The 27,125-nt window shown below is 32.0% G+C and overlaps 2 protein-coding genes across 2 annotated transcripts; one reads left to right on the top strand and one right to left on the bottom strand.

The window, feature by feature from the left end:
- Positions 1–270: 270 nt before the first annotated feature.
- Positions 271–1,333, bottom strand: LOC133187027 (uncharacterized). Its single transcript, XM_061322400.1, has 2 exons — positions 617–1,333; positions 271–469 (listed from the first exon to the last, which is right to left on the bottom strand). The coding sequence occupies exons 1-2, from the start codon at positions 1,331–1,333 to the stop codon at positions 278–280; spliced, it is 909 nt and encodes a 302-aa protein (XP_061178384.1). The 3' UTR covers positions 271–277.
- An 8,139-nt stretch (positions 1,334–9,472) lies between these two features.
- On the top strand, positions 9,473–26,387 carry LOC133187026 (mucin-5AC-like). Its single transcript, XM_061322399.1, has 8 exons — positions 9,473–9,577; positions 15,629–15,803; positions 15,952–15,966; positions 16,149–16,252; positions 19,289–19,353; positions 20,657–21,996; positions 23,256–23,600; positions 25,576–26,387. The coding sequence occupies exons 1-8, from the start codon at positions 9,506–9,508 to the stop codon at positions 25,968–25,970; spliced, it is 2,511 nt and encodes an 836-aa protein (XP_061178383.1). The 5' UTR covers positions 9,473–9,505; the 3' UTR covers positions 25,971–26,387.
- The last annotated feature ends 738 nt before the right edge of the window (positions 26,388–27,125 follow it).

Genomic DNA, 27,125 nt, shown 5'->3' with positions numbered 1-27,125 from the left:
ATGATAGCAGGTAAATGACTTATGTATACCACATTAAGTTAAGTGAAATACTATTATCTATATTCCTTACTCGATTTTTCCCCATGATCAATAGAATTATCAGTATTGAAGAGAGCAAAATATCTACATAGAGATGTAGATAACTCCAGAAAACTTATCACGAAAATCCAACTTTGTTAACTATTTTTTCGGAAACATCACAACCAGCTAGCAAAAGACATGTACATATGTATGTTTGTTATAAATCATATTCACATTCGAATCAGAGTCAATGAATTCAGGTGTCAAAAATGAAAACTTCGTTACTTTCGTTGACACGGATTCCGACAGATCCGTCAAGAAAGAAATGAATTCTGGGATCATGGAGGCAGATGAACTTGCCTGGACGCACATCTCCCCAGGTAAAATATGGATATGGATTATCGTTATCAAGATAAAACCCGACATATATTTCAGCATTATTTTCATCCTAAAATAAAGAAATATTAATGATTAACTTTGTTAGGTGTTAATTTTTTTTTCCATTGTGAGTATTTTTTTTTAATGTTAATTTAATTTAAATGAATAATTTTTCATTTTTCTCAAGCATATTCGTTTACAGTATAATAGAACTTACTTGAATATACACACAATGGCGCCCTCTATAGTGGTGATACCTAGAAATGAATCCCACGAAGGACACTCTTGCATTACCAAAACTTAAAGGAAACTCATGGGGTATTTCTTCAATATCCTCAATAATATACTGCTGGGGAAACTTCCGCTCCACGTAAAGTTTTGCTTGTCTTCTTAGGTCTTTTGTTGTCGACTTTCGCAAAGAAAGATCTGCAGAATCTGTTCTGAACATTGCTGACGGTCCAAACATCATGTGGTCTCCATTATCAAAAGCTGTAAATCTATTACGGCTCTGGTTTGCTTGAGAACGGAATCTGTCTGATTTTGACTTTTTCAGCTGTTCCTTGTACCCGTCAGTCTTTATCACGTCAACAATGTCATTATTCTTTTCGCAAACGGTCTTATGGTCGGGCCAGTGTTGTCTTTGACATGATTTGGAGCAATAGCTGACAGCCAGGCAACGTTCGCACTTCTTGCCTTGTCCTACTGTTAGACAAAACACACAAGATTCGCAGGAAGCACTCTCAGCGGAATCGCTGGATGGCTGTTTACTAAGAAAACTATCTCTGATATTTTTCAGCTTTCCACATTTAGTTTTATGGTTCGTTTTCCAGTCTTTTTTCTGACACTTTCTGCTGCAGTAGTACACCAAGAGGCATTTTTTACATTTCTGCATTCCCTCTCTTTGAATTCCGCAGTTGTTGCATTTATTTTTCATTTTGACCTATAACAAATGATCGTGCATTTCAGGTTTTAAACAAACTTTTTTTACTAAAAATGAAATACGATTTAGAAATTTCTTTTTATTATTAAATCAGGTTTTGGTGTATTTTTCATTAATATTTCTTTAGATTGTGCTTAAAGGCTCACTCACTGAGGCGAATTTATTGTTGACTATGGCTTGTAATCCAGTTCCCTTAGATTTGAACAACTGCTCATCATTCTAAAAAAAAAAAAAAAGCAAGAAAAGCAACGGAATTGTTTGAAATATCTTTCATATTTTTTTTAGAACTGAACTTTAATCTTACTAATGATTTTGTACACATTCATCTGAGGTAGGATGAAATAATACAATTGTACAATACATCTTAATGTTATGTGAATAAGCTGGACATTTATTTAATTTTTATCCTTATTTTGCATGAATCTTGGCGTTGACATAAACTACATTTATTGTTATATTTCGCCTTAGTAGATACAAAGTAGATAATAACTGACCTGGTGCGTCCTCGTAAATTTCAGTAAATTGCAGATCAAAACACATAGTGTTATGACTATGGCTGCAATCTGTCCGAATACATACAAACAATACTTTATCCCTTCAGCAAACATCTCAGCAGGTGCACCGAGAATAAAATCTACAAATTTCAAATTCTTTCTGCAATGTTTAATATTTGTTAAAGGTGCTTGGACACAGATTTGAAGTTAATATTTTCTCAAATTTTTATTATTATTATTAAAAAATATTAAAACTATTATCCAGAAAATTCAGAGTAGAAATGTGAGAAAGCAAAACCCTTTCACAGTATTGTCAGTCTGTGCTCAGTGGAGTGTGCAGAGTTTAACAAATAGAACACACCCGGCGAATCGTAAACATTAACAATAACAGAACTCGTGCCCTGTTTGCAAAAACAGTTTACATTTCACGAGTGTGTTCAATGTGTCTAACTCTGTACACATCACTGAGCACGGGCTGGCGATACTGGTGGGTGGGTTTTGCTTTCTCACATTTCTACATTTATTTTCTGGATTATAGATGTAATATCTTTCATTAATACACAACAAAATTGCTTCTTTTCTTAAATATTAAGGATCAAATAAAAATTTGTGAAAGTGCAAGGATGTGATAATCAAACATGTCCTGGAATTCGTAGTTTCAATAATTTCCAGATAAAATACGTTTTTTTATTATATTTTCGTGTGAAATGCTATTGCAATATATAAGTCGTGATATAATGCAGAAAATTTGAGAAAATATTAAGTTCAAATCTGTGTCTAAGCACCTTTAAGAGCACATTATATATATATATATATATATATATATATATATATATATATATATATATATATATATATATATATATATATATATATATATATATATATATATATATATATATATATATACGAGGGGCATTTCAAAAGTTCTGGCAACTGGTATATAAAATTTTAACTACGTTACGGATTTAAATTACTCTGATACCTCTATAAAGCTTAGGCAAATATGCATTAGTAGTGACGTCATTTTACATTCAAAATGACGTATAGGTCTGCTAAAATGACGTCATTATTAGGTATACTCTGTATACTGGGCGTAAAAATGACTGATAAGGAGAACAATTTTTTTGTTGAGCAAAGAGCGTATTGCAAAATTTGCTCATTGCTTGGCTTTACGGCAACAGAAATAAAAGCCGATTTAGATGTAGTATATAGAGAGCATGCTCTTTCATATCGAGCAATAGCAAGATGGGTAGTTCAATTTGAAGAGGATCGGGGCGTCCAGTTTGTGCATATGGCGAAAAAGAAATCGTCGCTGTTCAAAATACGATAGCTGATGATACTAGATATACAGTTGAGGAAATAGCAGACCTAACTAACATTAATTCGTCAGCAGTTTTTCGTATTGTAAAGGAAAACTTAAAGCTTAGGAAAGTCTGTGCTAGATTGGTGCCACATCTTCTCTCGGAAGAGCAAAAGCGCATCCGGGTAGAAATGGCTTCACAGTTACTAACAATTTATGAAGATTGTGACCAAAGGCGAATAAATGAGATTGTAACTGGTGATGAAACATGGATATATTTTTTTGAACCGGAAACTAAGATCAATAATAAAGTTTGGATCGGTGAAAATGATACAAAGCCTCAAATTGCACGCAGAAACCGGTCTGTCCAGAGAGTAATGTATGCCTTATTTTTTGATTCTAAAGGCCCTGTTGCTCAAGTTCCGGTTCCAGAACACAGCAGTGTTACTGGTCAATTTTATGCAGAGAATGTCTTGTCTCTGGTTGTAGAGCACTATAAAACAAACCCGACCAACAACCAGTACTAGAGGAATAAAGCTCCTCCATGACAACGTACCTGCCCATAGAACAGAGGTAGTAACCAAATATTTTTTGGTATTGCCGTTTTACCACATCCACCCTACAGTCCTGACCTAGCTCCATGCGATTTTTGGTTGAATGCCGTTATCGAAGAAGCCCTCCGAGGACGGCGATTTGAAAGTCGTTATGCAGTCGGAAGTGCCGTATTCCAGTGTATGAAGCGTATACCGAAAGAGGACTATAGGGCAGCATTTTCGTGGATTTCAAGACTGAAAAAGTGTGTCCAGGTCAACGGAGACTATTTTGAGGGATTGATATAATTTAATTTATGATAATGCCGCTCATTAATTTACCGCACACCAGTTGCCAGAACTTTTGAAATGCCCCTCGTATATATATATATATATATATATATATATATATATATATATATATATATATATATATATATAGCATGTAATTGAGTAGAGTATAACATTGAAAATTTTCATCATAAGAAAACCATTCTCAGCCGAAGCGCAATCGAGGTTGACAACGGTTTTTGAGTGCTGACACTCAACTACATGCAGTATTTATTATACACCTGAGTGTTTTATACAAATGAATATTTCAGTGCATGCATCAATTCTGCGCAGTCAGTTTTATTGGAAATATCACCCGTCGTCAATCAATGTTGACTGTTGCTACGCTGGAGGGCGTGGCTTTATTATTCAGCTGGTGATAGTGTTTTTTTTTAACAAATGTTTTTCGACGAATCAGATTCAACTAATTTACATGAAAGTATTATTAGTTACATAGTTTTGTAGTGACAGGTATCATCCCGTACCCTGTCACTACAAAACTATATAACGAATTTACCCCACCGATGAAATGTTTGTGGTCTGTGGTTTGTAAAATTGTTTTTCTCCGCTATATGTTTCATCACTCATACAATGCCTATTATGACGTCACGTTGTGTTACGTAATGTTTTTTGCGAGTGTTTCATAACGTACTGACAGTTTCGAAGACTTTAAGTAAAGTGAGAAAAAGGTTCCATCTACTTACTTACGTTGATTAACTTTTTACTTATCAACAGACACCCGCAAACCTCGTGAACTCGAGTTGTTCGAAGTGTTACAAAAGAACTCCGCATCAAACATGTATTGATTTTCAAGCGACTAGGTATAAGTAATACACCCCCTTCACGTGACAGACTTCAACCAATCGGAAGCCAGGATTTCATCGAAAAATCATCAGAGGTGGGGTAATATATATATATAGAGAGAGAGAGAGAGAGAAAGAGAGAGAGAGAGAGAAAGATTTATTTTTGCCATGTTTATCCCCTTGTGTTGCCCTGATCATGACACCAGAGACCATTATTTAATCATATTTAAATCTTCACATAGTAAAGGTTATTTTTTCCTTATCAATAAGTCATCCAACATTTCTGAGAAGGTGTTTTACTCTGACAAATTTGTAATTTCTTCAGTTTAATGGCGTATTGTACACCCATAAAGTCGAATTGATTTTACGATTATATACGAGCTGACTGGGTCCTTTGAAGAACGTATGGAGATTATCTGTCCTAAAAAAAATTGCATCTGATCCCACCTCTGTTTTCAAAGGTCTGTGTTGGTTCTGCTTAAAATTTGTAGTTTAAATGGATTTTGAGCATGATCACTTCTTCTTATCTTCACATTTCAAAGAAAAAAACATTTTACGTATTTCATGTATTTTAAGTTTGTTCCCTTAAAAACAATAAACAAAACTCCATTAATGCAAACTTGGATCACCCTTACCAACAAATAACTTAATATATGAAATGATATCACTTATTTGGAAGATAATTTTGACGATGTGGTTATATATATTTTGCATTTACGTTTAGTTATTTTCTTTTCCATTTTATATGAAAAAGTTGTAAATTCATAAGAGTAATGGAGGTGCGCTTAGCTGTGTAAAACTAACTTTTTTTTTTACTGTAATATTCTCATGATGTAAAATTAATGTCGATCGAAATATTTGTATGTTTTAACCTTGTGAATGTTTGAAAATAGCTATTTAGTTTATAAAAAATGTCAGACTGTTGTGTGCAACTATGAAACCATAAGATTATACATACATGTAATTACGAATCGTTCAATTTTAAGGACATACGCAACATACCTTACCTGCTGATAATTTTTCAAGATATTCTTAATTTAAGATTATAGTAACATCAGATGTTCGTAAACAAAAAATCAACATGCATTACTAGGGGTTTTGAAAAGATATCAATTGATGAAAATTCTTGTATAATTCAAAGAAAAATATACAAAAATTACTAAACATATATTCTAGATGTTTTGTTTATCCAAGCTTGTTTTAGAAAAGGTGTACAACAGCATATATAGACAATAAAATGCTTCACACGATTCCTTTAAGTATAGAAACTCTTCAACTCCAGGGAAAAAGACAATAAAGTTCAAACTACGTTGCATATGTCCTTAAATTGTTTGGTTAAAAATTGAAATACACACAGGGATATAATATATATATGGATGACAAAGGTACTCCTGTCCTAACTTTTATGCATTTAATTTCACTATACTTGCTAAGTAAATCTAAATACTTACTTTCTTTCTGTCTTTATATCTACAGTAACGTCGTAACTGTGACGTGCAATATTATTAGGAAAACTAACAGAAAATGAAAGTATACACATGTATATGCATAAGAAAAAAATGCATAATCGACTCTTCATGAAGTCCTCGATAACAAGATAACAAGTTGGCTTTATCATGTATACATGTACAAAAGATAATTGTAGAAAATGTAGATATATAAATAGACGTTCTAACAGTTGATCTACATTCTTTTTTTAAGTAATGCAAGAGCACTAGTTCTTTTACTTTCAACTTGATTTTTTTCTTCAAACAAAGGTGATTCGTTTGTTCCCTAAAAATCAATCACAGAACGAATCGACAGAAATTAATCAGCGTTAGAAATATGCTTTTAATGAACGTGAAATTTAAGTACATTTTAATTGCAGAACTGATAGCAATAAATAATGAAGGTACATAATAAAATGTTTTCATGTGTTTATAATTTTTTTTTTCAGATATAAATCTAAGTTTATTTTGATTTATATTTAACATGAAATATATGGAGATAACGAACAGTATTCAAGCTCAAAAGTCCATTAAACATTACAAAATAGGTGCAGAGCAAACACGGACCTCCAAAACATCAGAGGTGGGATCAGGTTCCATGGAGGAGTGAGCATCCCCGGTCACACCCGTCGTGTGCTCCTTGTCATGATCGGGAAATAACGGAAAAATCCGTCGACAATTCAGTGTGTAAATAATGGCCTAACAATTAGTATGAAAAACTTCAGTCAGCATTTGACTCAATGATAAATTGTATTTGCTGACAAGGTCATTGTATCGACCATAGAACTTACGAAATGATGACTTTAAACGAGACTGTTGATATCCTTGTTTCGTCAACTTATTTGTCAATAATTTACTTCGTTTTAGAAATTGTACATACGTAGAGCATGCTCTTGTGTATCGAATCAACTTAGAGATATAAACCCCGTATGCAGGTGATGAAGGTATATTGCTGCATATGTAAGTGAAGCTGACGATTGAAAAGTTAAAGTCATCACGTGTATCATAAAGCTTGGTTGTTAGATTACCATTAACGTATTTTTCAAGTAAAATATCCGAATATGAAACAGATGTGTCAGACTCTGTAGTAAATGATATATGCTTTTACTTTCGGTTATTATTGATTTGTTATACATGCATACGTTAACATCTAATTCAGCTTAATGTTATTGTTTCATACGGATGCCCGTTTAGAACATATCAATTGGAATTGGAATTGGATATAATGAACTGACAATTTTGATAAAAACGGATTTAATTCGTTATAACGAATTTAATCTGCTAATGCATATTTGTTAAATGTGTTATAACGAATTCAAAAAAGTCTTTTTTAACAAATAAAATTTGCTTAAACGAATTCTAAAATTTGTTTAAACGAATTCTAAAATTTGTTATAACGGATCAATTTCGTATAAAAACGGATTCCTAAATTTGTTATGAGGACTTAAATTTGGTTAAATAAATATGAACAATTTGTTATAACGATTTCATAAATATTTTTTCGAAGGGCAGTAAATGTCGAATTCGATTGAAGAAAATTTAATTCCTTATCACAATTTTAAGAATTTCTTCAAATAAATTATTTTCGTTATAACAAATTTTAGAACTCATTTAAACGAATTTAATCTGTTCAATTTTTTAAATTCCTTACAAAGAATTCAACAAATCTGAAATTATAAATATTCTTCGTTATAACGAATTCAACAAGTCTGTTATAAAAAAAAATCTAAATCGTTATATCAAATTCAAAAGTGAGTACAAAACATACTACCGAGTGCTTGAATGAAATATATTTAAAATGACAATTTTTGAGACAATAATTATCTTGATACAACTCTAAAACATTTATTATAGTTACTAAAAATTAGCTATAGTAAATACTTTGATTCACTATGAAACTTTACTCTTGATTTTTTTTTCAAGGTTTAGATCCTTAATATGTCTTACATTACACATCAATGATGCATTTATGGAAATAATATGTGAATATACAAGGCTTCTTGTAATAATTCCTTTTGATTTAAGAAAATTGCATGTAGGAATTTAAGAAAATAAAATGCAACAATTTGAAATTCACAGTAAATATATTTTGCTTTACTATATTAAACTTCGATTTACTATAGTGAAAACTTTGGTACTATAGTAAACTATAGTTAACTGTAATAAAGTTAACTATAGTATTTTTTGTTAGTGACAACTCGACACAATTCTATTCAATGACAATTTGTGATTTACTAGATGTTAGACAAAAATGTTGATCTGAAAGGGAAAAAAGTGAAAATAAAATTTAAAGTGATAAATTTATTAATGAAGGTACAGTTTTCTCTTTCTGGATTTACTGTGCAGAAGGCATGATCTGAGGGGAAACTTTTTCCTTTCATTGGTTAAGAAACATGTAAAGTCATTGATGATGTAAATTATTTCAAACACATTTCATTCGGAAAAGTTACGCTAGAAGGAAAACGGAGGAGGAGTGTCACATGTCACCCCCTCATTTGACTTTTCCTTTTGGAAATAAAACATGTATTTGGGAATTTGATTTGCGAAATTCCCCCGGTGTACTCTAATCCTTTGTAGTCTTTATACTCTGCCTTATAAATACCATGAAATAAATCTTCATAAATGTAAATTCATGTGATTTAATTTGTAATTGACAATCTTAGAAAGTAAAGAAATAAATGTCGGGAAGCTTTTAAGACAAAGAAATGAATCCTAAAATATAGAACAAATTTCCTTCAATTTCAAGCCGAGATTTTTATCAACAACATTTGACTTGTTTCCAAATATAACTGTAAATCATTTCAGTACTCTTAACAAAACACACATTTTATGTATTTTCTGCTTTAAGTTTTCTATTTTTTTCTCCACGAAAAAGGTTTTCTTTTTTATTTCTAGATGATTCTGATAAAAGAAGACCTATGGGAATTTGTTATTTCTTTCCATAAAAAATTTAAAACATACTAACTCATTAAAATACACGTTGTATATCATTTCCTTATTTAAAATAAGAATAGCCTCGCCCATCATTCACTAAAATATCATATTTTCATAAATGTGTATGTCACAAAAGAAACAAGCCGAAGTATTTCAAATCATTTTTCGTTACATAATCCACCCGTCCGCGTTGGGCATTGATTATTAGAATCAAGTGCACACAGTCACTCAAGCGTTCAGAGAACAAAATTGTTATTGTGGACTGTTGACAATTCTGTGACAAATATGTCGAATAGAAACATATTTGAATTAGGAGACAGGGGCTTTAATGTTCCCCAGTGGATCCATTATTTCAATGTAAGTGTAAGTTACGTTACCGTTCATCTGCTGCCTTCCGATTGGAATTCCATGTGTATATTTTACGATTTCGACATGCATTTGAATATATCGATTTTTTTAAAGCAAAAATTGCCATTCAATTTGCAAGGAATCATGCGTTTGCATTATTATTGTGCACATGAAGTAGGAAAAAATTGCTGAATATTCAATTCATTTTATTTAGAATATTGAATTTGGGAAATAAGCACTTTTAATTTTTTCTCTCAATGTATTTTAATTTCTTTATTACAAATCATTAAGTGAAAATTAGGACTAATTAGAATAACCCCACTCTAAGTATGGGCGTTCCTTTTTCCTTCTGGTAGTTCTCCACTAACATTTGTTGTAAGCATATTTCATTTTCTCAATAGGAAATACACTTCTGTATCAACAAATAGCAGGAATTATTTCAGACAGGTGCAGGGATTTTTACCCCCGTTTTACAACATTCATCTAAGACAATATTCTTTTAAATATTGATTTTAATGACAATTCATTTGATATTGTGATTTAAATATGATTGAATCATATATTATTTTACTGTTTTTATTGGGGGTATTTTCTTTATTTTTAATTTTTTTTTTCACAAAAACACTAAGATCCTTGATTTTTAGAGAGTATTGCATACAGAGGCACTGGTTAATCTTTAAATCAGGGAGAGGTCGTCTTTAAGTTGGATCAGTTAACGAGTTTAGGTATCACATCCCTCGTTGACAACAGTCGGGGACATTTTAAGTCGTCAACGTTCTTCAGTGTCAGCTAGATTGTGTTACAGGAAGTTAAAATGGGATAAAATGCTGCAGGTTCATGCTATGTAAATTTTGATTTACTGTGGGTTGTTACTCACTTTGTACTGTCGGATATATTTCCAACATTATTTTTTCAGATCATGTTATTCAATACGACATTATTGTATGATTGTATTTTAGTTTATGTGTACCGTCTATTAAATTTTGTAGATTTATCTATCAACTAAAGCACAATTTAACTCTAAAATATAGAAATTACCTCTTCTTACTTTATACATATTGAAAGAGAAATAACAAACCACAATCTGATTAAATTATCAGATGTTCGTAAAAGATAGAACAGCTGATTTTAATAGATTTAAACAAACTAAAGAAGGAAAAACGATGGTTTTATTAAAGATGAGGTAAAAGAATTTATATTGTCACTTAAGGGTAACTTTTTTTCTAATTTAACAAGAGGTCCATAGTGAACGGCGCTCACTTGGGTCAACTTTTGCATAATACATACAATATACATTCTTTGAATACCACTTAATTGTCCCAACCCGATACACTGATCATTGACTTACACACTTTTCAAACTACATTACATACATGTTAATATAAATATGTGTCAAACATTGCAATAACATGCATTTTTTATCATGTGATGGAGAGTTTCAATTATTATTCCACACAATAACATTTCTTAATGGATGTAAAAATTGACTCCGTTTGTAAGACCCCTATTCCCAGGACCCACGACGGAAAGAAATCTAAAACTACATTAAAGGGAATACCAGCGTTTTAATTTAATGAAATACGGTGCATTGGATCGCTATTCTCGTGCAGCTCTAACCCTGTTGACAATGATTTAAATAAATTTGAATCAACATTTAAAATTGTGGATATTTGCACAGAAATCAAACAAATTTTAGCATCGTAATTCTGTAAAGAAGGACAGAGAGAGATTTTTTCTCCTTTACAATCAGGTGTGAAACTTACATGCTTTTTATTGTGACTCCATTACATTTTGTAAATCTTCACTAAATAAAAGAGCTATTGCTCAAGATTTAACTGCCCTGCTTTTTTATACACAAAGATCTTTAAAACACCTTATTTTCACTATATCTTATTTACTTTGCCGACATAGGAAGTCTAGCCATCCATTTGAACAAACATGAATTCCTAATATACACTTTGGATTCATTATGGAAATTTGCGGATACATGGACTTCTTTTTTAATCTTAGGTCTTGCAACCCTTTTCTAAATATATACTTACCTTCAAAACCTTTAAAGGATTAAAAACAATTAAGTTAGTCGAGTATGCAATGTAAGGGTTGGTTTAATTGAAACAGGGATATAACCTTTCTTTGTTCGGTGTGTAAAATTCCAGGTAAATTGGTTTACAGAAATTAGGAAGGATAATCAAAGTACAACATTTCTATGAATAATTAAGAAATGGTTTAATATACATTAATATATAATGGGGTCAAAAAATTACATAGGTGAATATATTGAAGTCTTTACATATATTAAAATCTTAACTAACAGAGAATGTCCCAATTAATAAAGGTGTATGTTTGCTTTCCTAATATGTAATGCACATTCAAATTTCAAATATTTAAATGTGTTCTTAGCGTGGTTAATGGGATAACGATAGGGTGAAACAGATGTATCAACTTTTCTGTACATACTTCCTATCTAGGAAGAAAGACGCCTCAATGTGACTCAAACGTATGCATATATATTGCATTTCATTACTGAATGTGTCATAGGCATTAGATATCGTTACTGTACAGGTCATTGGAAAAACATGATTACAATGATTACACCTAAGGACAATTTATTACACAAAGCTATCTTTAGGAAAGCAAGTGTGAATTGTACATGTAAGGGTTTATTCAAATAGTATATTGTTACATGTAGGTCAGCCCTCTCAGACCAGAAAGTGCTATCAGTCTGTCCCTCTTGTTTCTGGACTTTTTAAAAAGATTCTGGGATATTTTATGATTATTTTGATATGCAAGACATCTTGAATCCATAATACTATATGGCGTTTTGATTTTAACATTTATTTACACGTAATTTGGAAACGAAGAAGAATGCAAAATATTAATTCATCTTATAACGTAAATCTTTTGCTTCATGTGACTTACATAAGTCCAATAAAAACATAGGAGTGTCGCGTAAAATTGAACAATGTCTTGAACTAGACTACTTGAGTTGAAAATTGTCTTGTTTGGAGATTTTATTGTATTTAGAATATTGATTATGTGAAATAAGCGTTTTTGACTTTTTTTCTATCAATGTATTTTAATTTCTTTATTACAAAGCATTAAGTGAAAATTAGGAGTAATCAAGATAAATCCACTCTAAGCATTGGTGTTCCTTCTTCCTTGTGATATTCGCCACTAACATCTGTTGTAAGCATATTTAATTTTCTCAATATGAAATACACTTCTGTATCAACAAATAGCAGGAATTATTTCAGACAGGTGCAGGATTTTACAACATTCAAGATACCATTCTCTTGAACATTGATTAAATCTCCATTCATTTAATATTGTGATTTAAACACAAATAAGAAATGTGATCAAATATTGTATCATTATATATATTTTATAATATAATATATTATACTATATTATATCATAAATTATTGTACTGTTTTTATTAGGGGATATTTTCGTTATTTTTCATCCTTTTTTCACAAAAAGACTAAAAAATGCCCTCACAAACCGGAAAGTGCTATGAGTTCTTTACTGTTCGTCTGCCAGTCAGTCTGTCCCTCAGGTTTTTCCGGACTTTTATTTCTAGATTCTGGGATATTTTGAGCTTAATTTGATATGCGAGACATCTTGAATACATAATAGTATATGACTAGGACCAAAAAAACTATTTTGTAATTAATTTTGATCTTAACATTTATTTACACAAAATTTTAAGATGAAGAAGAATGCAAAATATCAATTCATTATATATACTGAAACGCAAAAGAAACGCAACATCCTATTTTAGGGGGAAATATTATATATAGGATATAATTTTGTAAGGACATCTTCAACTTTGTAAATATTGGTAATTTAACGGTTGAATGATTTTCATACCATAACCGGAAGTTAAGTTTGAGTCCGCTTAACAGAAATCAAAAATTGCATGTTTAACAAAATATTTGGCAATAATATGGGGTTTTAAGAATTTGTATCTGTTCATCATAAGTAATGAAGCAATGTTACGAAAAATAAATTCTCCTTTCTTTTCCGTAAGCGATGCCAAGGCTTCCTAAAAATGACTTAAGTACGCATTTCCATTGCTCTAGCTGGAAAATATCAAAATAAAGGTGATGGAGAGTTGCAGATGCAAATATACAACACATCACGCCTCAACAGGCTCTAACGTATCATTAGCATGAATGACGGTCCAAGGGTTACTACACTGCACTTGGCTAGAGAAAATTCGACCTCATCATCTGAAAAACAGGCATTTAAAAATGGCAAAGAATATTTCTTTCGCTCAGATCTCGAGATTGATAAACCTACTGCATCATAAAAAATCAAGCTGCCACTGTTGTACATGGCAGTCTTGCACGTTGTAATTGAATGACCGGGGGGTAACATTCATGTGTTACTTTCTAAAGTTAAAAGATTATAATTTAACATTTTTATCAAATCTCTGATGTTTATAAATCAAGTTTTACCTTACTGTATTCATTTTTGAAAATCATTAGATAAAAAATTCAAATATTTGTAGATTACCGCTTGTTGCGCTTCTTTTGCGTTTCAGTATAATATGAATATTTTGCTTCATTTGTGACTTACTTAAGTCCATTATAAACAAAGGAGTATCATTGTCGAACATTGAGTATTTTTGAATTGAAAACTGTCTTCGGATATATATATAGAGAGAGGGGGGAGGGAGAGAGAGACAGAGAGAACAAAAAGCAGAATCACCATTATGAAACGTTTTATTCATTGTACTCTTTTCCTAGTGTTACAGACATCAAAGTAAAACTGCTCTATCTTGTCAAATAATTATTCCATCCTGTAGTCTTCAATAAAGCATGTGATATTGATCGAAATGTACCTTTATGAATAGGATATCAATTCCGAAGAAGAAGCAAGTAGAAGCCCAAATACAACAATTTGAAAGAAAAATCGGTTGTTTTCTTACATGTATGTAATGAATATAAAGTTCGTTCATTCGTTCATAGCGTGGTTCATGGGACTAAGATAGGGCCACAAAAGGCTGATCAAATTTTCTCTACATGCATCAAATATAATAGAGGATATGGCCCCAACGTATTCATATATATTACATTTCATTACAAAATGTGTGGCATTAGATATCGCTACTGAACATGTAATTGGAAAAACATGTTAACAATGATGACAACATAGGACGATTTATTACATCGAAGATATCTTTAGGATATTAAGTGTGCACTCATTTCAAATGTATTGTATGGTCACCTCTCCCATAATTAATCCTCCACTAGTGAAACCGGTGGGAAGGGAGGAGATAACGAGTTTCTTCTATGTCTATATGTATGTCTGTCTCACTGTCTGTAGAAATGCAGATCACATTAACATTTCATTTCGCTCCAATGATTTTTCGGAATTACGATAAAGACCGGCAGGGGACTCGTTGCAGTACTCTCTGAATACTTGTTTATAATGACACAGTCTGCAACTACAGGGTTCCCGGCGGCTGCGACAGGGGATGATTACAACTCCTAAGCACCTTATCCCACCTCCTGTGTTTCCATGGGTCCGGCCGTGGGGGCTTTTTTGCCCCATTAACATTTCGTATTTTTTAATAGATTTATGAAATTGATCCGTTTCAAATCATCTTTTACGTAAATTGAGGAATCTAAAATGGTACATGTATAAGACTAGTTACCAAACTCTTTTTTTCATATATTACCAATGATCTACATAAACATTTCTGAAATAAAGAATTAAAAATTAATCCATCATAAAATGTGAATCTTTTGTTTCATGTGAGTCATATTAGTCCAATTAAATCAAAGGAGTGTCGAGTAAAAGTGAACAGTGTCTTGAACTAGCATTCCTGAAGTGAAAATACTGTCTTCAGATAATATAAAACAAAGTAGGACGTGTGATAGTTAAGCAGTTTCACAGTATGAGAGGTTTTATTAATTTCTCTTTCCTATATTATTTACATCAAAGTGAACCGCCACAAGCACCCCTTCTGTAACTTGCAAAATAATTATTCCACATTGTAATCTTGAATAAAGCATGTAAAATTAATTGAAATGTGTCATTGGTTGTTTGTAGAAGATCAATTCCGAAAGAGAAGCCAGCAGTAGCCGTAGTACCACAAGCGGGTCAGTAGAGAAATCCAGGTGCTGCTCCAGCAGGTGCGCTGTTTGGTCTTTGGTAACCACTGCTCTGGTCATCCTTCTACTGGGCACTGCATTTGTTCCTCTCATTCTTTACTTAATAGAAGAAGGTAAACGGGGAAAAACATTTTCGCTTAAAACATGAATTTTTAACTTTTAAGTAAGTTTTTTTTTTAATTATAATTTTGGGTTTCAGTACATTTATTACATGCTTTAAAAAACGATTTTTGTGACATATTCTTTCCGTTTTTATTTCAGGTCAATTTAAATACTGTAAGTTTTGGATATTGTTTTTTTTTTATTTTGCACGAAATGCAGATTAATCAAGAGTAACAAGAAAAAAGCAATCAATTGCTAAACTCTTTGTTTGACATTGATAAAATCCTATTGTCACTCAATTCAAGTAGACATAATTAAAAGAAAACGATTCAAAATGAAAAATGTTGAACTTTCAGATATGGCCACAGCTACATTAACATTACAGGGGCAATATGACAAAAATCTTGGTGACCTTAACAGTACTCTCTCTATAGAGTTCCAGAAGGACTTCTGCAGAACGGTATAGAATATAATGTAATAATAATAATAAACATTATACTTACAATACAGATCGCTACAGATCCAGAATGGTAAAAAAAATATTATACATTATAATGATCTCTACAGATCCAGAAAAATCATTTACTCATCCATGTTAGGATTTTGATGACATACTATGATGATTACCCTATCATGATTTTCGATTAGTTCAGTTTGAAATCTTGTATTACATGTACACACAATATATATATTTTACCGTATTTTGATATAATTATTGCTAGCTGCTAAAAGTTAGTCTGAAAATGAGGAAAAAAATGAGGAATGAAATAGCGCATTGTGCATTTGCGCAATTTAAATGTTTTCAGCTTCGTGGAAGATGAATGGCAAAGGCATAATACTTCTACCCTAACATCTGTTGAGTTACCTCGAATTCGCATAATTGTAATAATTCGAGTTGGGTTTCTCGGACAATATTTTTATAATTTAAAAAGAAAACAAATAAATTTCAATAAATTATCATTTTTCTTTCGGAGCTCATAAAGTATAAGAAAATGTTCATCAAAGGCATTATTTGTCACTGTAAAACAAAAGAAAAAATATCAGGTCTGTTCAATTTAATAACTAAAGTTTATGCAAAAAATATGCATTGGATCCCGATAAAGCTTTTTAGCATGTCAAAACATCATGAAAAGCTAGTATCGTTTTATCATTAGGGCATATACATACATATATATATATATATATATATATATATATATATATATATATATATATATATATATATATATATATATATATATATATATATATATATATATATATATATATATATATATCAAACATGTAATATCAAAGTAAAATATTAATAGCAATTCTCTGTAACCACTTAAACTTCTTTGCCACGCATGATCACCGATTTTGATGAAACTTTGCCCATTATTACAACTTGACACCAGAAACATACATCAAATAAAATTTCGTTGCTATGTGTCTTGGTTGCCGTGGTAACAGCCAGAAAAGTTGAAAAAATTGAGATTTTCAGCCACTTTAAATCTTTATTAAGCCTTAATAAAGACTAAGAAAAACAAACAAACCATTCTCCCAAAAACATGACACCTTGTTGCCACTTATGCTATAAAGAAACTATTTAGAATTTATCTCTAAGTAAGTGGTAACCATGGGTACATTTGGAATACATTTTAGATGCTGAAAAATGCTGAAAAACGCTCTATAGCCACAAATGATAGATGTTACATGATCAAACTCAATCAACAACGTAAGAAAAACAATGAAAAATATTTGACCTCCTGTAATTAGGTATTGGCAATATTATTCTAAAAATAACTTTCATGGTTGCTATGGTAACACAGAGTCACCATGCAAAATCTGTTGCTATGATTGGGTTAATGCTACCATCGTGAGGGAAAACAATAAAATTCATGACTGGCACATATGCATCCTTAGAGCCTTGCAACACCGACAACATAAGAAAAATTGAGATTAATTGTTACTTTGCTGTGTAACCATGGAAACAACGTACTAGATGTTTAAAGTGATATTTTTTTGCTGCTTTAGGAATTTACCAACCTTTTAATCAAGAAAAATATCATTTGAATCACCTTGAATAGTACTTATCTCGTAGAACTAAAGTTGAATATCATATATTGATAAAGGTTGTTGAAAAATACAACACTGTTGCTACGGTAACCAAGAAGAGAAAATGTTCGATTTTGTTAATTTTTTGTCAATATTAGACCCTATGTGCCAGCTTTTTGCATCCAGTTAGAGATTGGGTGATAGTCACAATTGAAAGTCAGGTTAGTTGTTCACATATATCAATCATTAAAGTTTTGGGAATCTACATACAACGGTACGTATCCAAGGAAACAGAGTATTTTTCAGATTTTTATGCATGTTTTTTCGCCTTATTTCCATAGCAACGCACTATTTAAAGAATTAAAATTGAATTCTTTGAAATGTGAAAATTAGGGTCACACCAAGGCCTTTAAAAATTGATCATCAGTTATATAGAAATATGCTTTTTAAAAAGATAGGATAAGATTAAAACACTAAGAGAGTAAATTTAAAATCCTTTCGTGGTATTAAAACCATGGCAACCATTGCCAACCTATAAGAAATATCATATTTTGTCCTTGGTATATGTTACAAGGATCTCTTCTCTATTATTTGCTTGCATTTCAACCTATTATTGTTTTTATTCTTAAGTGTATGACTTTATAAAATTAAATGAACAAAATTATTACTTTTGAATACTTTGTTTCCATAGTAACGTAAGTTATAGATGATTTACCAAACATGTTTATCATGCATTTAAGACACCAGGCCTTCAACTTTCAGAAACAGTCATTGCAACTTGTTTGCTTTGCTGCAAACGTTAACTGTGGGACTCTGAAGATGTTGAAAAATGCCATTTTTCAAACTTTAGGACATGTTGCTATGGTAACCATGACACGTAGCAACCAATTTTTGCCTGATTTGAGTTAACGGTATCAAAGACTTTTATCATAGAGAGTTTGGAGAAATTCTGAGACTATGCGTGCCACAGCTCCTATATAAAAGTTCAAGTCATTACAGAGAATGGCTCTTAAATCTTCATAGTAAATCAACTAGGATAAATGTAATTTTCAATTTTTATTGCATTCATTAATCTTATTTTTTTCCTTAAGACGATTAAAAACCTCAAATGAACTTTGCGATAAATGTGCATAAATGTCATAAAGGAAATTATAGTGAATGCAGTTCTCTCGTGATGTATTACAAAGGAGATGATAAATAGTTTATATAGGGTGTTATTTGGCGAAACAAATTAATTAAAACCCTCTACATTTTAATTTACAACAAAAAAGTCAAATACAAGAGATTTAAGATCTTCTCTCATAAAGTATAAAAGAGAAGAAGACATATAAAGGTATATGCTGTTATTTCGTGAAATAGATAAAATAAAATCTTTACTGTAGTAAACTAGTTTTTTACTAAAAATCGATGTTATTATGGTAATATACACTTTATTGCTATATTTTTGAATTCTATACAGATGGGGAATTCACAGCAAAATAAATACACCAATGACTACAAAGGCTGTTTAGTTACAGAAATACGGTTTGTTCTTCAACATTTTTATAAATTTGATATCAATACATCGTGCTTGAAATAAAAGGATACATGTAATTATTACTATCTTCCAAAAATATAAAATATAAGGAAGAATCTGATTCTGAAATATTGCACTTCATTCACTGTAAGTTAATGACTTCTCATATAGGTATATGTAGGTAGGTTACATAAGTTTACTTCTGCTCCTTTATTAACCCATCTATTTTTGTATTCCTATGAAGAATTTATTTAAAAAGAATTCGTACATGAGAAGTGACCTTTAACTCAAGACATATCGACGTCTCTTTATCAATTAACAATTATAGTTACTTTTATTCATATGTCGATTCGATGTATCCCAGCGGACTCGAAATAAAAGACACCATACAGCCTGCTACCTCTGTTTCACATTTGGATGTTTTACTGACTATAGACGATAATGGCCAACTAACAAATAAAATGTATGTCAAAAGAGAAGACTTCAGCTTTTCCGCCGTCAATTTTCTTTATTTATGAAGTATTATTCAAATATCTGCAAATGGTGTTCATGCCTCCCAATTTATTCGATACTCAATAACATGCCTTGAGTGCAATCAATTTTTAAACCGAGGCAGGCTACTGAAAAATAAGTTGATTTATAGAGATTTCAACAATGCATTTAAGGAGGCTGAGGGGTCAACAAATTAACCATCAGATATAACTTATTTTTTAGATATGATATCTTAAGCTGTCAACTATCATTTGGCAAACAAAAATTTCATACATTTTAGTTTTAAAATTTGATCATTTTTGTATATCTTTATATAGAGCTCTTCTTCTAAAGGAGTTCAATATAGTCTGAAAATGGCCACAACCACCCAGCCCTCTTAAAATCAGCATTTCGTAAATAATATGGTCGTTATAATGACCTTGTTAGCAAATACAACCTATCATTGGGTCGTATTTGACTGACATATTCCACACCCTTTATTAGGCCCTTGTTTTTATACTTGATTTGACTGCGAATTGTTCCGTCAACCTGATCAATCCGTAGAGCTCACGGTGGGTATAACCGGTCGACAGGGGATGCTTACTCCTCTTTGGCACTTGATCTCACCTCTGGAATTTTCGGGGGTTTGTGTTTTATACTCTGTTGAAAAGTTTGTATTGTAAGATTTTTTAGATCGATCACTGTTCGTTATTTTCACTATTTTCATCAAAGTAAAAAGAATTGCCACTGTGTGGAGAAAGCTTGCAGATATTTTTATTCGAATTAATGCAATTTACCAAAAAGCGCTATGGAAGGATGACAATTTTATTCTTTTAACAGGAATGGTAGCATCGTAGTGAGTTTCTCAATGTTCTTTTACACAAAAGTAATCGTGACCTCTAACAATGTAAAAACAGAAATAACCGAATACTGGAGAAAGCAGCCTAATAATGTGACCTTTGCTAATACATTCAATGTGTTAATTGAAATAGAAACATTGGATGTTGGAGTAATCCGACAAGAACAAACTGAGTATGAGTCTCTCACATCAAATTCTCAATTTGTTGGCTCTGCTCTGACAACAACTACCATTCCACCAACAACTGCAATTTCTGCAACCCCAGGGGAAAGCTCCTCAACATCTACAACAGAAGGTAGCACCTCTACTGTTTCGCCCGCTACAACAACTAATACTCAGGCTGATACTACATTAAGCAGCATATCATCTACTCCACCCATCGCAACAACAGTTACCACACTAACAACTACTTCAGAAAGTGATACTACATTACTGGCTTCATCAACGACCATTGCTCAAACAACTTCAGAAAGCGACACTACTGAGAGTGGTATTTCACTTACTTCATCGATGATAGCAACAGTCATGGCTACAGAAGAGGATACTTCAGAGAGCAGTACTTCAACTGCTTCACTCAATACAACCACAGTTACTTCTTCATCGGATTCAACTCAGAATTTTAGCACATCTACAGTCATTCAAAACTCTACTACGACAACTCCTCAAATTTCATCAACATCTTTTTCCAACCCTCCTCCAGGCAATACCACATATTTGAATGAATCAACCACTCAAACAAGTACCGGTCCTTCCATCACAAACACAACGACCTCACGTACTACAACAAATCAAAACGATAGCACTTCTTCAGTCATTCAAAATTCTACAACGACAGCTCCTCAAATTTCATCAAAATCTTCTACCAGCTCTCCTACAGGCAACACCACTTATTTAAATGATTCATCCACTGAAACAAGTACCAGTGCTACCTTCACAAACACAACACTTGATTCTCAAGACACATCTTCTACCAACATTCCTACAGATACATCAAACACAACATCAGTGCTTCTGGATTCCACCACTTCCACTAAAGGGGTCATGGATACAGATTATAACTCTTCTTCAACTTCAGGTCTTCCGGATGCCTCCACTTCATCTTCCTGGGATACAAGTAGCACTTCTCCAACTTCTCTAAATATGACTATTACAACCGTGCAAAATTCAGATAACAGCACCATCACGACAGACTTTTCTGATTTGAATATCACCAGTTCTACAATTCCTTCTGTTACCGATGCCTCTAGTGTAAATATTTCCACTACAACAGACAGTTTAGCACCCATGACGTCCACTACCATCTCTCCCCAACAACTCGCAGGTTTTTAATATGTTTTGATTCCTAAAGATGTTGTTTGATATTTTTATTTTATTATTATTATTTTTACATATGGAAATTAAGTGCTAAAAAGTTTGTTTTTATTTAAGAAATAATGTATCATTTTTAAACATCTATCGGGATATAAATACGGGTTGGTCACGAGATCAAATTCCATAAAGCCCGAAGGGCTTTATGGTAAATTTGATCTCGTACCAACCCGTATTTATATCCCGATAGATGTTTAAAAATGACACATTATTACTTATATTTACATTTATGACTTATTCATATTTTATGTTTTCCTGATTATAATCTTTAACGCGTGAAATGTTTTATTTTTCAAACTCAACGACACGTATTTGATCCATTGATTGCGCGTCGACCCTTTATGACGTCACTGAGAAATTACGTCGAATGTTTATGACGCGAGGAACCCGTGTTTATACGGATATAGATACGCGTTGCTTTTAATAGTGTTATATAAAAGAAAACGTTTGCAAATGTAAATATTTATTTTTCAAGAAGCATGACACACAGAAATATTAAAGTTCTTCATATTTTTGTACAAGTAGACTGTATTTAATGAATAATTCTACCCAGTATTCATTTTTTTAAAAATCCATAGTACATGAATGTCTGATTTTGAGGATTTTTTTTTTATATATTTAGGATGAATCTTCACCTAATTACATTAAAATATACATAAAAAGTATTGAAATTTAAAAGCTAGTAGATTTTTTCCATAAATCACAGTTATTATTTGTTTCATACATTTCTTTTAATTCGTTTTTCCATAAATCATAGTTATTATTTGTTTCATACATTTCTTTTAATTTGGTATAGATATTTTCTTCATTCAAGAAACGTTATAAGTTAGATAATGAGAAGAATCCATTTTTGATTTAGCAAGCAGCATATTCAAAAGATAAACATACCATTTGATTGGCATTAGTTATAGGATCCAAACATACAGTATTTTAACTTTAAACGAGATTTTAGTAAAATATCATTAGTAATTTATTGTAACAATATTAAACGAAGGCTTCGGGTGAACAATTTTGAAATGCCTTTTAATTTCTTATCAGTATTATGGTCTTTAAATTTACAACTATATTGATCACGAAAGTATATGTTGCGTACTTTTAATAATTCCTAGGAAATGAATGTTTTAATTTTAATGAAAGTTGCAATTGTATCTTTTTATTTGCATAGATAAAGATATTAGAATTTTATAACACATCTCTGATTCTTTGTTTTAGCTGTTGCGATGGATCCGTCATATGGTGAAATTGGCACTGTGGTACGTCATACTTGCAGAATTAATATCACAAGTGGTGATTGGGAGCAGATATACCTCAAACAGTATAGCAGCAACGAGAATCTAGCAGTTCGTTTTAAAAATGGCAGTACTGTTACATACACCAACGACAGCATTCTGACTCCGGTATTTGAAGTAGATGCCTCAAAGATAAATGCTTCTGTGACTTTTAACTTAACCGACTTTCCAGAGGAACGCTGCGGATCTAGACGATTTGAATTTGTCTGCAGTGTGCAGATGAAAACTGGACTTATCTTCAATGCTACCGCTAACTTTAAAATAATTGGTAAGTAAGAAAAATATTTAGAAGCCATGCAATGAATATGTTATACTTTTATGAAATTGACATATCTATCCGTTTAAAAGTCAATCAGTGTGATTTCTCGTTTCGTTCGGAAAGTATTGAAATTGATATCTTTTGTTCCTTCTTAAAATCAGTTCAGTCCTTTATTCTCCGCGCAGTGAAAGACTGGGTGGGGAATCATATTCTACATGTGTACAATTTTGTCACAAGTAATTAATTTTTTTCTGCATTGCATTATCATAATGCATTGCAAAGAAATCCATTTTAAGCATTTTTTATTCCCCCGTATCGAAGATTCGTGGGTATATAGTTTTTGCCCTGTCCGTCCGTCTGTCTGTCTGTTTGTCTGTTTGTCCGCAAAAACTTTAACATTGCCCCTAACTTTGATTGGTTGGAGCTATGGCTTTCATATTTAACATGTGTATTCCTTGTGATAAGACCTTTCTTTGGGTACCACCATATTTGACCTTTTGACCTTGACCTTGGAGTTTGACCAAGTTTTGCAAAAATTTCCCCAACCTTACCCTTGGCCATAACTTTTGAACGATTGGTACTAGGGCTTTCATACTTCACATGTGTATTAATTGTGACAAGAGTTTGACCTACTTTTGTAAAACTTTAACATTGGCCATAACTTTTGAATCGCTGATGATAGGGCTTTCATACTTCACATATGTAATCCTTGTGACAAGACCTTCCCTTGGATACCAACAATTGTAATCCATTGACCTTGACCTTGGAGTTTGACCTACTTTTGAAACACTTTAACCTTGGTCATAACTTTTGAACGATTGGTGCTTCAGCTTTCATATTTCACCTGTATATTTCTTGTGAGAAGGCCTTTCCTTAGGCACCATTAATTTTGACCATTTGACCTTGACCTTGATGTTTGAATTACTTTAATCTTTTCCATATCTAATCAATGGCTGCTGCTAGGGCTTTCATATTTCACAGGTATATTCCTCGAGACAAGACCTTACTTTGAATACCAACATATTTGATTTGCATTCGAGAAAGTTTAACCTTTGCTATAAGTTGCCGTACGGGGGCATGAGTGTTTCACAAACACATCTTGTTTTATTTATAATTTGAAGAGGTAAAATATCCAGCATATTTACAATGTATTGCGTGTCACAAGGCATTTACCGGGGAAGAATTTTTAATTTTATAATATTGTTATTAAATATTTGAATAAATTTTCCTAATTCATATTTTAAGCTATTTATCACACAAAAAAAATTATCATCTTGTGAACTAGAACTATCTGTTTTATGCCCCGTAATCGAAGATTCGGGGGCATATAGTTTTTGCCCTGTCCGTCTCTCTGTCGAAAAAAGTTTAACATTGCCCATAACTTTTGATTGGTTGGAGGTACGGCTTTCATATTTTCATGTGTCTTGTGACAAGACCTTTCTTTTGGTTACCAGCATGTTTGACCTCTTGATCTTGACTTTGGAGTTTGGCCCACTTTCGCAAAATTTACCAAACTTTATTCTTGGCTATAACTTTCATTTCATTAGTTAGTACTAGGTGTTTCATACTTCACAGGTATATTCCTTGAGACAAGACCTTTCTTTAAGTTACAACATTTTTGATCTCTTGATGTTGATCTTGGAGTTTGACTTGCATTTGAGAAAATTTTACCTTCACCATAACCTGCACTACGGGGGCATCAGTGTTTCACAAACACATCTTGTTTTCTTTTTATTTAATCGACAAAAAAGGAATTTTTCTTTAAGCTTATTAAGGTTTTTTTTCAAGACTCATCAATTCTGACGTTGACAGTTTACTGTGATTGTCTATCCTGGTTGTTATCAAAATTTGCGATTTCAATACTCACTAGAATAATTAAGATCGATTATATGTATAATGTTAAAAATGAATATATTATATGTATGCATTTTTTGATTGTCATTACTGATGATCAATAAAAAAAAATGTTTACCTTTCATTTCAGCTCCTATGACACCACCATCTGTTGCCGTTCGAGCGACCAGATACGCGATCAACACAACCAGCAATGAAACGTTTGTAGGTGTTCTAATCAGCTGTAATGTAACGAAAGATCAGTCTAACGAATCGGCTCAGGATGTAGGCATTCGAATTTTCAACTCAACTGATCATCAAATCGCAGAATTTGTCTATTTTCCTGAAAGAAGCGGAATTTTTACGCCAAATTGTGGAGAATGGGTTTTTGTTAATGGAAACGAACCCACGGTGTTTTCATATCGCTCCGATTTTAACGGATCGACGCTTTACTGCTTTTTACAAAACGCTGGAGCAGGAAACAAGGTTGCTTTGAGTAATAGTGTAACGCTGACTTTTGGTGCCTTAGAATCTGACAATACATGAAAATACAGTTTTTACTCTCTAGCACAATACAGAATAGTAAAAGTGGCACATTTATTAAAAATAAGAGTGTTTATCATCATTTTTTGAGAGTAAAAGGTTGCAGACTTTCTTTGCAAATTACATTATAATAATTATATCACTATCAACCTGGAATGAAATAATTCTGAATCATTCCAATCAAGGCTTCCAGAATTATAAGTTGGACATCATTTCACTAACATTGACATTGATATTTTATATCTCAACCTTCGGTATTCAATACTTGCACGATCATGTCACATATTGAGGTCATGCTCGGCAACATACGGTTCAAATTGAAAAAGTCCTTATTTTACACCGGAAAATCCTGATTATTATATGTGGCCAACTTTAAGATAATTGGGTGGAGACCACTAGGTTTTCTAACGTAAGCATATTTTTGCATGCTTAATTTGCTATCTGTTTATCGACTGACCAATCACTTAATGAGTTGTAATGCATTGTTGGCTACTACAAGTGTCAATACGAACTTGGTATGTTGAAAATAAAAAGAAATTTTAATTATCCCTCGGAAGCTCATTTTCGATAGTTATGAAATAATTCACTGAAAATAATGTATTATACATAATAATTTCTATGCTCATATTTACAAAATGCGGTTTATGAAGCCTTTCAATTGTTCAAAGAGAGTTAGGTGCTATTGTATTGAATAAGCAGTATGTTTTTTTTTTTTTTCATGTGTTATCACTAGTTAAAGACAGAAAAGAAGAGCAATTGACACAATACGCTTTGATGTATTTTTATGGTAATCTACAGAATACTTTGCACAAAACTTTTCTCTTGTTAAAAGTATTTTGAACATGTATTCCAAAGACATTTGAAGAAATGGAGCTCATTTGCGATTCCTGTAAGTGCTTTTTTTTTTAAGATTTCTTAAGTCAGAGTTTTAAGCGTAAAGTAAAAATCGGGGTGCTTCTTGTTGACTTACAACGTGCAATGCATATTTTTCTGTCTTTGAGTGCATGGGCATCTAAATATATCTATTCATATTATGCCTTGTATTTAAGATGTTTCTTTTTGATCTAGATATCAATACACCATTGTGAAATATTTGTTTTTGTACACTCCAAATGGTAATACTTCAAAGCATTAAGACGGTATTTGGAGCAACTATTA

This window comes from Saccostrea echinata, unplaced genomic scaffold (genome assembly GCF_033153115.1).
Source record: "Saccostrea echinata isolate AGI-Se365-2 ecotype Australia unplaced genomic scaffold, CSIRO_AGI_Sech_v1 ptg000014l, whole genome shotgun sequence".
Lineage (NCBI taxonomy): Eukaryota > Metazoa > Mollusca > Bivalvia > Ostreida > Ostreidae > Saccostrea > Saccostrea echinata.
Note: the sequence above shows the minus strand (reverse complement) of the source record. Positions and strands in the feature narration are given on the sequence as shown.

Coding starts and splice junctions, on each gene's coding strand:
- LOC133187027 (XM_061322400.1), bottom strand. CDS start 1,333: ATGAAAAATAAATGCAACAACTGCGGAATTCAAAGAGAGGGAATGCAG. Junction 470..616: donor GCCATTGTGTGTATATTCAA/GTAAGTTCTATT, acceptor TCTTTATTTTAG/GATGAAAATAATGCTGAAAT.
- LOC133187026 (XM_061322399.1), top strand. CDS start 9,506: ATGTCGAATAGAAACATATTTGAATTAGGAGACAGGGGCTTTAATGTT. Junction 16,253..19,288: donor AGAAGGACTTCTGCAGAACG/GTATAGAATATA, acceptor AATTCTATACAG/ATGGGGAATTCACAGCAAAA. Junction 21,997..23,255: donor CTCTCCCCAACAACTCGCAG/GTTTTTAATATG, acceptor TCTTTGTTTTAG/CTGTTGCGATGGATCCGTCA.